This window comes from Brachycentrus maculatus, unplaced genomic scaffold (genome assembly GCF_059751285.1).
Source record: "Brachycentrus maculatus isolate JH-2025_06_01 unplaced genomic scaffold, ASM5975128v1 h1tg000044l, whole genome shotgun sequence".
In the NCBI taxonomy this organism is placed as follows: Eukaryota; Metazoa; Arthropoda; class Insecta; order Trichoptera; family Brachycentridae; genus Brachycentrus; species Brachycentrus maculatus.
The window spans coordinates 26,471-38,695 of record NW_028280798.1 but is presented as its reverse complement, the minus strand read 5'-3'; the positions used below and the strand labels follow the sequence as shown (position 1 = coordinate 38,695).

The window sequence follows — 12,225 nt, the reverse complement described above, 5'->3', positions numbered from 1 at the left end:
AAATAATAACGAAATCATATTTTAATAAATATTTTTATACAATTTTTTTTCTTCTTTGTAACTCTTGTTAAAATAATTCAGCCAAACAGCTTTTTAAATTATTTTCAAATAATTGTCTTTTTACAACAAAAAATATGTATACATTAAATAACTAACCATCTTTCCGCCATCCGCAGGGGTAAGCAGAGAGAATAAACATCTCGACAGAGATGAAGAATAATATGGAAGTCTGCGTATTTTCAGAGCTTACAACCTGTCACAGGCTGGTTTAAGTGATCACTAATATAAATGTGTAGCATTCCCCCTTCTGCCCATGATGCCAATCACGGGTGATGCGAAATTTAAAAAGTGTGGTTGTGAAACCACACTACTCAAATTTCGGAAGGTGTATATATACCCTTTATTGACACGTTACACATGCGAGTTTTTGGCACTATCTATGATTGAGTTGAGTAAGCTTTTTATTTAGCAGAGACCTTCATGAAATGCATGTTAGATTCTTCCTGAATTATTTTACATAATAGAAAACATAATTTAAATGCTTGAAAACATAATTTAAATTTTGTTTTTAAATTCATAATTTGACCAGTTATTTTATTAAAATTATTAGTAGAATGGTGAATGTTGCACGTGTATATAGTGGCCACTTAAACCAGCCTTTGACAGAGGTCGTAAGCACTGCAAATACTTAGACTACCATATTCTACTTCAGCTATGTTGAGATGTTGATGTTATTTGATGTGTGAGTTTTGCAAGCGGTTTCACGGAGTCATGTTCCGGATCCGTCTAGTCGGGGATGAAGAGCATCCGGGCCGGTTCGGCCGGAGCGACCACGACTCCTCGGCTCTGGACTCGGATCCTCTTCCCGACAGCAACAGGGGAAGACGACGCGACCTTGAAGCGATTCAGTATGCTCGCCAGTCCAACTTTTGACTGGATTAGTCCCATGCGCTCGCCTGCAAGGAACGTCATTACTTGTCATATGGGGAAACTGGAGATTGATGAAGCAATTTTAGCTGAGCATCGCAAGGACCAGTTTGAGCAAGTGTTCCTCAGCCTTGCATTCTTTCCTTATATTACCATTCTAACATGTATTGTACATCTTTTTGTCTCACATTCTTCTGGATGGTTGCATTTTGACTCCATTCAGTCTGCTTTCATCCTTCTTCCACACATTAGGGTTGATATCAGGACTCTATTGTGTACTGCCAGTTTAGCTTCCACTGTTAGGGTTTTATTTGCTGTAATAGATTTCAGCGCACCAATCACTCTCCTTTCCATCCCTAGAAAACATATTTTCCAGATATAGGAAACCATCTACCTGTTCCATAATTTTCCCATTTACTGCTATTTTACACGCAGATCTACATTCATCTTTTTCGAATATCATGACTTTGGAGTTGCCGCACATTCACGAGCAAGTCACTTCCTTTGCACACACCATACTCCCTTGTCACCAGCTCCCGCAGGTCCTCTCTACTATCGGCAAGAAGCACAGCATCGTCATACAAAAGGCAACAGACTCAGGTATGCAGCATGTGTGGGAGGAGCTTCCCTCACAAGCGCCCGGGAGGCAAGTGCAAGTCCGGTGGGAGATGGACTCACCGATGCACACTTTGGGTCCCTCCCCGAACGGAAGATAGGTGTACGGAGTGATCTTGCTCAGATTGTGTCTGGAAAACCTCTCCGGGTCGAAGAGCTCCGGCTTGTCCCAGTAGCGGGGGTCGCCGTGCAGCCCGCTCAGGGAGATGTAGAGCTTGGTTCCCTTCTCGATGACCCTCCCGGTTCCCGGGACGGTGTAGGTCTTGGTGCAAAGTCTGTCGATGAAAGGAAGGGTGGGATAGAGGCGGAGAATTTCTGAAAAATCAAACTTTTATTTAATAACTATTTTTCCATCACACAATGCAAGGCTGAAGATTAGCATTGTCCATCAAATTAAGAAAGGTCAGTTGAGATGGTTTGGGCTTGTGTTTGAGTGAGGCTTTCCTCACTCAAACACAAGCCCAAACCATCAAACAAATTGATGAGGCAAAGTAGTTGGAAACAAAAACCGTGGAAAACTTGTCACAATTTTTATTTTATTTACGTGATAATCTGGCGTCACATCTTTCTTCAAAGTGGGCCAATCTTGCTTTAAGTTCTTGGTTTTCCAACTCGACGGCTGAAAGTCTATCGCTGACTTCCGTTACCTTCGTTAGGATGTCCATATACATTTGTTGAAAGATATTAATTTTGTTTAAGATGTCTTCCCTATTTCTCTCCGCCATCTCGGCCATCTTCTGGACCTCCAATTGGAGGACAGATATAGCGTTGCTTATCTCAGCCGATAATGGCTGCGGAGACTGAGGAGCTGAGGATGCTGGAGAGCCTTTTTCTGAGACCTTTAATTTTGGAATTTTGGGTGGCATTTTAAGTTTCAATTTGCTTTTGAGTATTTATTTATTTAATTACAAATATATGTTTTTTTTAAATTCATTATTAACAATTGTATGTCAAATACTTGAAAGCAATTAGATTAAGAGTGGAAATAATCGGTGGGTATATATGAGGAGATGCATGAACGTAGAAGAGGCGAATAATGTTCGCAAAGACACGGTGGCACGGCGTTCAATTATCTCTGCCTACTCCTGCGTGAAGCGGCGTGATGGTTAGTTTGTAACTTAGCTGAAATCGTCTCCAAGACAAAGACGCTAGCTGTCAAACTTGGTATTGCTGCCATCTGTAGTCGGCTAGTCCAAGCTAACTGTAACCCTCGTAACTATAGACATTTCACTTTATACTAGTGACCTCTGTATGTAAGTAGAGAAAGCACTTATCTGTCAATTTAATGTCTATAATAATAACAGTATTTTAAAAACAGTTTTTTACCGTTGATAAAGGTTTCTTCCTTTTACTAACACTTGCACTTAAGAATCACACATAGCCGCCACAAAATATTCACACGTTTGATCCTTTTGTTTTGATTAAATGATGGGGAAACATAAACTTTAGGCAGGTATTTATTTGCTACTTGTCCAATAAATGTCACAATTATCTGTTGATCAAGTATTTGAAATACTTGGGCTTGATCAGGTCAGGAGTCGGAATAATCGGCGGGTGTACGGTATATGGTGCACGAATGTGGAAATGAAAAATGTTTGGAAACCAGAGTGGTGTGGCGTTCTGTCGTTTCTGCCTATAAACGTTTAATATGTTGCTATGCCCTTTGCACCATTGTGTGTGGATGAGGGTCAGAATAAGAATGTTTACCGTTATAAGCCATGCCCAAGAAGGGCATTTCCAATATGGCGTCATACGTCACTTCCTTGTGATTCTCTAGCACTTCCTTTATCTCCTTTCTCACTCTTTCCTGTAACAGAAGCGGGCCAATCGTCAAGGCAGGTGCATACACAAGAATGACGTCAGAAATGTATGTGTAGAACCGGAATTGCAGCCTGGCAACCATGGGTACAATGAGATTCTTATCGAATACAATTTTAAAAAATTATGCAATTATGGATGCTAGTAATAGTGAAACATGTTAAGTGGGAAACATTTTCATTTTGAATAGAGTTTTTCCCCCGTAGTTTTCGCGTAGGATTACTAAATTGCCACTTTCCCTACAACAGTGCTTGCTTTGATTTTTCATCAGTACAGTGTGTAACTTTATGTTTAAAGTTACTTCTACTTCTTGTGATTTATGGGAACACTCGCCGAACATCTTCATTATCAGGACACATATACAAAGAGTGTTAACGGATTCGCTTACTTGGATTTCAGGGTAACTGGCGAGAGTTGTCAGCAGGAGGGACATGGAGGTGCTGCTGGTCTCGAACCCGGCCGCGAATAGAACTAGAAACTGGGCTACTAGTACGTCACCGGCATATCCTGCCAACAAATTCACAAACCCTTTTGATTTAAGCTTGTATATATTTTGGTGCTGAGATTTTTTCTGATGTGTTTGCTGAAATTGCCATATGTATGAAGACCTTTTTGGAAAAATGATCTTTTTTATTAGATGTGTACAATATCAACAATATTTTTAATTTCACAAATTTTAGTATTTCTTTCTGGTATTGGTATTTGGAAGATTTCCCACACAATGGGCCGATGGAGTTAAGGTGGTTGGAGCGCTACGTGCGGCGCAGGCAAGGGACAACTGGAGAAGAGTCATTGCTTCCACAAGGGTCACAACTCTCAGTAATAAAGACTAAGACAGAGAAGAGAATACATATTTATATATATTTAAAAATAAATGCGATTTGAGAAATAAACAGAAGATTTTCATTGGCAAGAATGTGTCAAGGTCATGTGAAATTGGCTCGTCCTCGGAGTTTTCACTATCGATGTTCATGTTGTCTGTTTCATTGTCGGGACTTTGTAAGTATAGGAGTATGAAATGTATGCGAAAATGCGACACAATCGGTCGTAAGTAACAAATCTGGGTTTTGTCCGCATAGGAGTTATATTTTTTTATACATTGATATATCACCATTGATATTGATAGATGAAGAAGAATATGGGAGTCTCGGTATTTACAGGGTACGACAGGTCGTAAGCTTTGTAAATATAGAGACTTATCCTTCTAGACCATATTCTTCTTCATTTTTGTTGAGATATGGATATTACGGTATATTTACTGAGGCCGTCCAGTCGAGTGCCGTCAGCCTCGAGCTGCAGCAGCACGTCCAGCAGGTCGCCCCCGCCCCCCACAGTGCGGAGCCGTTCCCCGCGCAGGCGCGCCGCCGCCCAGAACACACTCCGCAGGGCCGAGGTGGCAGGCTCGCCAAAGAACTTGAACCTGAAAATAACCCGATTCAACTCGACTAACCGACCATCACGCCGCTTTCCCGCAGGCGTAGGTAGAGAGAACAGAACGCCACACGGAGCTGTCTTTGCAAATAATCTTTCTCTCTTCTGTATTCGTGCATATCTGAAAAATTGATACATAAATGTCATGGAGCCAATGTACTGGGCGCACTGAGTACGGGAATTGGTGATATTTGTGCAGCGAAGTGTGGTCTACAATCTTACCTACAGTCTTATTGGACAAAATGATTATAAGTTGTGATTTCAACATCGACTTCAACTCGGATGAAGCTCAACCGTTGATAATATTTTTGGATGAAAAATTCAAGTTGAAATTGAACACCGACTATGCTCAGTCGACAACCAGATCGGGCACTACTTTCTTCTTCTTCATGAGCCCTCTGTGCTCCACTGCTGGATATTGGCCTTTTCCGTATCTTTCCATTTCCTCCGTTGGTTGCCGCTTGCAGCCAGTTTCTACCTCCCGCAGCGACTATGTCATCGGAACATCTCTTTAGGGGTCTTTCCAAAAGAGCAATAATAAAAATCATCAAATACGGTACAGAAAAAAAAACCGAGAGTTTATAATAAAATGAGCGCCACACTTACCCAAACCAATGGCTGATTTCTGGAAACAAAAAAAATGAGCTCATTTCTATAACGCGTCGGGCGGGAGTACTCATGATATTTTCTCCCATTTTGTTGAACTTGGGAACATCTTTGTCCGCTTCCTCTCGGGTCTCCTTCGACCTCAAGCACTGCCCGTCCAGCCCGAGCGCGGCTCCCACCAGGTTGTCTGCCGTGTAACGACCGCATGCGTCTTTCGCGTCCATTTCCCTAGAACCTGACCAGGGTTTAGCTTACATTATTCATCACGTTTTATAATAACTAAATGTGTGTTCCGTATAGGCGCACGAGTATCCGCTACCACATTATCGTTTTCAATGCGGATTTTTGAGATTTTGAGAAAAAATATTTTCATAATTGGAAAGTTGTCCATGCTTTAAAATACGTGGAAAGTGAGAAAAATGTATAATAAATGTGGTATATTTTTGTTGATGGTAGGTTTTGCAGTTTTACGAGTGTCTCAATGCGGTATGTGATTGGCGCGTCGTGTGGCCGGGAGATTGTGAATCTGAATGTTCGTTTCTTCGCTTACCTGTGTTCTCATTATGCGCGTCGATAAAGTCCACCATATTTTGCGCATTTTTCGTCATCATCCGAGACATCTGTTTTAGTTTTCCACTGGAGAACAATTGAGACAGTCTGGACCTCATATTCTTCCAGTGGGGCTGCTTCAGAGCGAACACGGTGCTGGTCCCGATCGGGTCGCCTTTGGTCTTGTTACCCACGACTCTATCCTCGAAGTGGTCGAAGTCCTTCACCAAAATCTTTTTGATCAACTCCGGATCGCTGACAAGGAGACACGGCTCGGTCAGTATCCAGAATCCGAGAATCGGCGTGTTGATTTCTCGCGAATAATTGTGGAGGCTCTCCATGAACTGACCGGTGGACTGGCGCAGACACAGGATCGGCAGGATGTTCCCCACTACGGGTATCGGAGTCAGCGAAGGAATATTCCTCTTCTTCCAATAGCTCAAGTTCCTCACTATGAAGTGAAGCAACACAGCCGAAACTGCGACCAGAGTCCCGAATAAAACGTCGCTTCCGAATGACATCTCGATGGGTCCTTTTCTGGAAAATATAAAAATAGATCATTCCCAAGAGGATGCAAATAACTTCAAAATGCGTGACCTCCTCAGTAATACCAATAGGAACTTCGACCCCCATCTGCGTATGAGAATTGAGAGGGATAAGGAAGGACCGATGGTCCGGTATTCTACAATAGTATTTGATTAAACTTGAAAGAATCTCACAAAAGTATATGGTTTTGAATTTTTAAAATACGTAACTGAATAAAAGCACGTAATGCTGCATACACTGGGCTCCGGGCTTGAGAGGAGTTCATTGGGAAAACTTGATTAATTTTATCATTTAGAAATGACTCACCCAGTTTGCGCGAGAACTATTAAGCTTTGATAAATCCCTCTCCGGATAATGCAGTTCCTGACAGACTTCCATAGTCTTATAAAAGATCTATAATTATGTACATAGAGATCATCATTTTTTCTAGTATTACGTAGTAGGAGCCATTTCATACTAATAATGGTAATTTAAAACAATTAAACTTTTTTTTGTCTTTAATTATATTACTAAATTAATTATTTTTTTTAAATCAACGTAACTTCCTAATTAACTAACCATCACACTGCTTTACCGCAGGGGTAGACAGAGAGTGAAGAACGCCACACCACTATGTCTTTGCAAACATTCTTCGCCTCCTCCACATTCATGTACCTCGTCATACATACCGCCGATTATTCCGTCTGTTCTTGGTAAGTTGAAAAATATTGTGCCCGTATTCCGTACGAAAAGTTTAAAATAAAAACTATATTATTGAATGGCGCCTTGCATATTAATTTCCTCATAAAATGCAATATTTAAAAAAAAACCTTCAATGGCAGAATACTGTAAGTCAGATGTACTTCGTAAGTCTGTATTTTGATAAAAAGTCACTTATCGCAGTTTAGTAAAAAGTGAGTAATTGAATTTATACCTATTTTTATTTACTAGATGTGAATGTTTAGTATTGCGTACGTAGATGTTACGTTCAATAGATGACGCTGCCCACGCACTAAAATAAACTGTTGAATATTTTTTTTTACCATGTCACGGGTGTTTTTACCTGTGACATGGTAAATAAAAAGATGCGCGTATTTGATTGTAATGTTGTATCAAAATTTCAAATCAATCGGTGAATAATTTTAGAAAATATTACATTTTGAATAGCCCATGTATATACATATACATATTATATTTACGAATGAACCAAGTGACTACACACAAACATTCGATTGGCCATAATGGACTCTACGAATAATGTTATTAGAGTTGTGTTTGCGATGTAGATATCTTGTAATATGTACTTAAAGCATACGCGCAGGAAAGGTCAATTTGTACGAGGTTCTGATTTGATTCTACGCTGCATTCACCCGAGCGAAGTACATTTTAATCACCAAACTAACAAACTGGGCGGGTAATAGAAATGCGATACTCAGTTTACCCCAAACTTGCAAGGACTGCGAGTACTAGTATATAATCTTTGGATGCGAGCATTCACAGCATATGCGAGTGTAACGCTCTTTACGGAGGCACTCCGTGTTGCATACCGTACTCGTAATAATAATTCTTCTTGACTTGTAGCCTTTAGAGTTATGAAGAGGGAAACAATGATTGAAGTTGAAGCATTAATTTCCGTTTATTACGGAATATTGCGAGCGCAATCAGCGAGGATCCGAGAATGGCGTGTAGCTGTCTGTAATGTCTGTCATGCCCCGCAATTAGCGTCATGACATGGTAAAGTCACGTAGACTCGATATATCCACTTACTATCTATGATTTGTGTTTGTGATAAAAATATTCTACATCGAAAATATTTTTCAGTCGCTCATTCAGACACAAAGTTAGGACGCATTCTGACAAAATTTTGATTATTTTATTTATTAGTCAGTTTACTTTTTATCGAGAAGTGATAGTTTACAACAAATAAAAGTTTGTTATTATAATTATTTGTATGTTAGCATAGAAAAATCGATCCGTCTCAAAGTTGCTCAGTCATATCGTAGTCATACAGGAGAAAGTGACCAAGTGCATTTCTTACAAAAACGTGATCATTGACTATTTGATATCTTACTAGCTTAATATTGCCCTGAAAAAAACCCAAAGGATTCTAAAATTTGGAAGTATAATATATATTGACTTGTTAAAAATGACTAACTGCATTGATGTTTATTTCCTTGCCAAGCAAAAGTGACTTAAATGTCCCTCCTGAACATTTTACGTTTTGTTAGTTGGTCACTTTCTCCTGTACGACTACGATATCCTCAATCTTTAAATCTCAGTTGTTCAAATTCCTCAATAGTTAACTTATCAGCCACGTCGAATAAATCGCTTATTTTTTCATAATTCACATTTATTTTTCATTTAATAAGTCATAATTTTTCAGTCGCCTATTGCTCGACAGGACATAGTTGTCCAAGATATTGTAAAGCACCAACCACTCGAAGCGACCATACGTAGCACTGTATAGTGGACAAGTTAGATTGCGCAACACGACGCAATGGGGTACAACGAGTGATGTGAAAAATAAGCATTACATATTTATTAATTGGCTACCGAAAACTGGCTGATTTTCAGTAAAAATAATTATTTAATTTTATATTTACGTTCATTTACTCATTCTCGGATTATTTCAAATAAAATATAAATAAATATTGTAGCACAAGTAAATTAATTCCGTTCTCGCGATCAAACATTTGTTGGGGACAAAAAATAGAGACTTTGGAATTTTTCACAAGAAAAAATGTTCTAATTAATTCGGGTGAAAGTATTTTTTTAATTTGTGGACAAAAATACATAAGTTATTAAAAAATGCATTAGGCTATAAAAATCTAACAACATTTCGTTCTTTGTATATTTTGTGGCTCGTCTGTGAAGTAATACTTTTGTTCAGTAAGCTTTTAAAAAATAATTACGTTTGCTTAGTTACATACAGTACCTACATTTTACGCTCACCACGTTTTTTCCCTTTCAAAAAAGTGTTTGTTTTTTAGTTGTAACGACTATTTTATCTAATTTATTCATTCATAGCATGTGTTGTTTTCAGAAATCGCAAACACATGCGACAAAAAGTTATTTCTCTTTACAACGTGGTGCACATGGAAGTGAATAGTTTCGCATAGATCTTCGGTGTTTGAACGTAAGTGTACGCACAAAATGTCTTTAAAGAAACATGATTTTCATACACTGCATGTCTATAAACAATTGTTTTATTTAAAAACATATATGTATATCGTAGTCGTACAGGAGAGAGTGACCAACTAACAAAACGTAAAATGTTCAGGAGGGCCATTTAAGTCACTTTTGCTTGGCAAGAAAATAAACATCAATGCAGTTAGTCATTTTTAACAAGTCAATATATTATACTTTCAAGATTAAAATCCTTTGGGATTTTTTTCAGGGCAATATTAAGCTAACAAGATATCAAATAGTCAATGATCACGTTTTTGTAAGAAATGCACTTGGTCACTTTCTCCTGCATGACTACGATATATGTATGATGTATTCTCGTAATATGATATATTTATTATATTTTTATTAATCAATTAATTATTGTAAAATTGATAATATTTCCGACCATATATAAACACTCCGTGAGTAGGTGTACAGTTTCCCCCCTCGGCAACAACTTGATTCAATTTTTAATAACGGACTGCTTAGGCCTCACCGTCCATATTTTTCACATGGTTTTAGGTAAAGCAAATAGCAAATTCTTCTTAAATAATATACGTGTATGACATTTTTACTTTTATAATACACAACGTTAAAAATGCTTTCGAAAAATCGAGATATAATGTATATTGAGTATTTCCGCACTAAATCTAGAAATCTGCATCAAAATGCGTTATGAAAATATTCAAATATTACATTTCAGATATCGTATTCGTTATCTTCCTAAGAAGGAACTTCGCAGAGGAAGACCGAGAAAAACATGGCACGATCAGGTATGCCAAATACTTGAAAGTGGTCAGGTTAGGAGTCGTAACAATCGGCGGGTATGTATGAGGAGATGCATGAACGTGGAAGAGGCGAAGAATGTTTGCAAGGACAGAGTGGTGTGGCGCTCTATTCTCTCTGCCTACCCCTGCGGGGAAGCGGCGTGATAGTTAGTTAGTTATTTGTTATTCAAATATATATAGATGAAATAAAAAATTTATTTAATGTCGCTCAAATAATCAGTTATTTTCTTCCATAATACACACCCCTATATTCAATTCACACATACTGATGAAAGATTGATCACTACTCGAGGTAGATAAGTCCCGTCAGTGCAGTGATCATATTGATATATAAATTAAGATCGAATTTCGCAACAACAAAACCGGCGGCCATTTCATTCCTGTCGTCAAAATATAAGTGCGGAACAACTCGGGATTATTTTTGACAGATTTGGTTAATAATTTATAATTAACAGTAAAGTTCTAAATAAAAATAAGATGGTGAAAAAAGGCGCTGACAACCCATTTATAGATAATTTATTATTACACTATGTGGTATGTACCAATACCAGTTCCTTTACCTGCAAGCAAAACATACATACGGCATACTTACACCATAATTATATATAAACATTTAATACAAATAACCCTTATTAAAACCATATGGTAAAATATGTCAATAAATAAAAAAAATCAATGCTGCGCCTTGTATTTTCAATTTTGATCCAGGATATGATTTATCCTTTTCATTATCTCTCCCAGCTTAATTTATTTTCTTACCAAATGTTGGAGATGTTATTTACTGTTTTTTGCAAATTCCTAAATATGTGTCATACGAAATTCGGCCTAATAACCTCAAAAAATTTCGCCTATGTAATCTATATTCGCACGCATTTTTAATTCGCGCTTAAGTGTTTTTCTGCACTTTGGTCATTGTTACCCCCCAGAAGTGTATGCACCGATGTCGTGTTTTGTAAATAATATTTATTTTGAAAAATTTACGTTACGCAATCATCATCTTCCTTTGACGTGCAATTAATTTTTCATTTGACATATTATGTTCATAATACTTATATTAAAATTATATGTTTTTTTTATTATGGTAATATAATTTTTTTTAATGTTTAATGTGGGTATTAAAATAATTAATTACTGAGAGTTCTTTTTCAAGCGTAATTCATTATATTCAAATTGGACTTCAATATAAACATTTTAAAGAATTGTTTAGAAAGAATTATTCTTGAGATACCCGTGTGTGTCTATTATTGTGTGACTAAAATAATTTAATTTATAAAAAAATGTACATCGTATTTTCCTATATTATAATTATTGTGTTTGGTGTTGATTTAAACATCGCTTTAAATTTTAAACGATGTTCCATGCGGACACTAGCAACTAGCAACTAGCAACTAGCTCCGACTTCGTTACGAATAACGCCGAAGCGTTTGATCCAATCTGTATGTGGTATTGACTCGTTCATCTAAAACTAAATAAAATGGCGCTTCTTATAAAACTTTACATTAAGCGCTAATCTTACATTTATCCGCAGATTTTAAATATGTTACGTGACATATACTTCAAGGGTGACGTGTAATTCATTCTTGTAGTTACTTGTTACTCCAGCTCTCTCGAGAAAATAATCATTATTCCTACATGAGCCGATAATTTAAATAGTCCATGTTCGATGATTACATATTATGTCGGAGTTAATTCATTAGTACAACAAAATCAGTCATATTGATGAATATTCATTTTTATTTTCTCCCAGTTCAAATCACATTCTTTATAGATTTCTCTTTCTCTCTCTATATCAAAAATA

General features: G+C 37.5%; 1 protein-coding gene across 1 annotated transcript in view; it reads right to left on the bottom strand.

The window, feature by feature from the left end:
- Positions 1 to 12,225, bottom strand: part of LOC148312292 (uncharacterized) — a 47,188-nt gene that overhangs the window by 21,928 nt on the left and 13,035 nt on the right. The window contains exons 3-10 of the mRNA XM_088277519.1: positions 5,948 to 6,483; positions 5,468 to 5,632; positions 5,398 to 5,416; positions 4,620 to 4,780; positions 3,749 to 3,867; positions 3,250 to 3,349; positions 1,606 to 1,857; positions 814 to 956 (exon numbers count right to left, since the gene is read on the bottom strand). Coding sequence (XP_088133645.1) covers positions 814 to 956; positions 1,606 to 1,857; positions 3,250 to 3,349; positions 3,749 to 3,867; positions 4,620 to 4,780; positions 5,398 to 5,416; positions 5,468 to 5,632; positions 5,948 to 6,483 — 1,495 coding nt within the window. The remainder of the gene's footprint in view (positions 1 to 813; positions 957 to 1,605; positions 1,858 to 3,249; positions 3,350 to 3,748; positions 3,868 to 4,619; positions 4,781 to 5,397; positions 5,417 to 5,467; positions 5,633 to 5,947; positions 6,484 to 12,225) is intronic.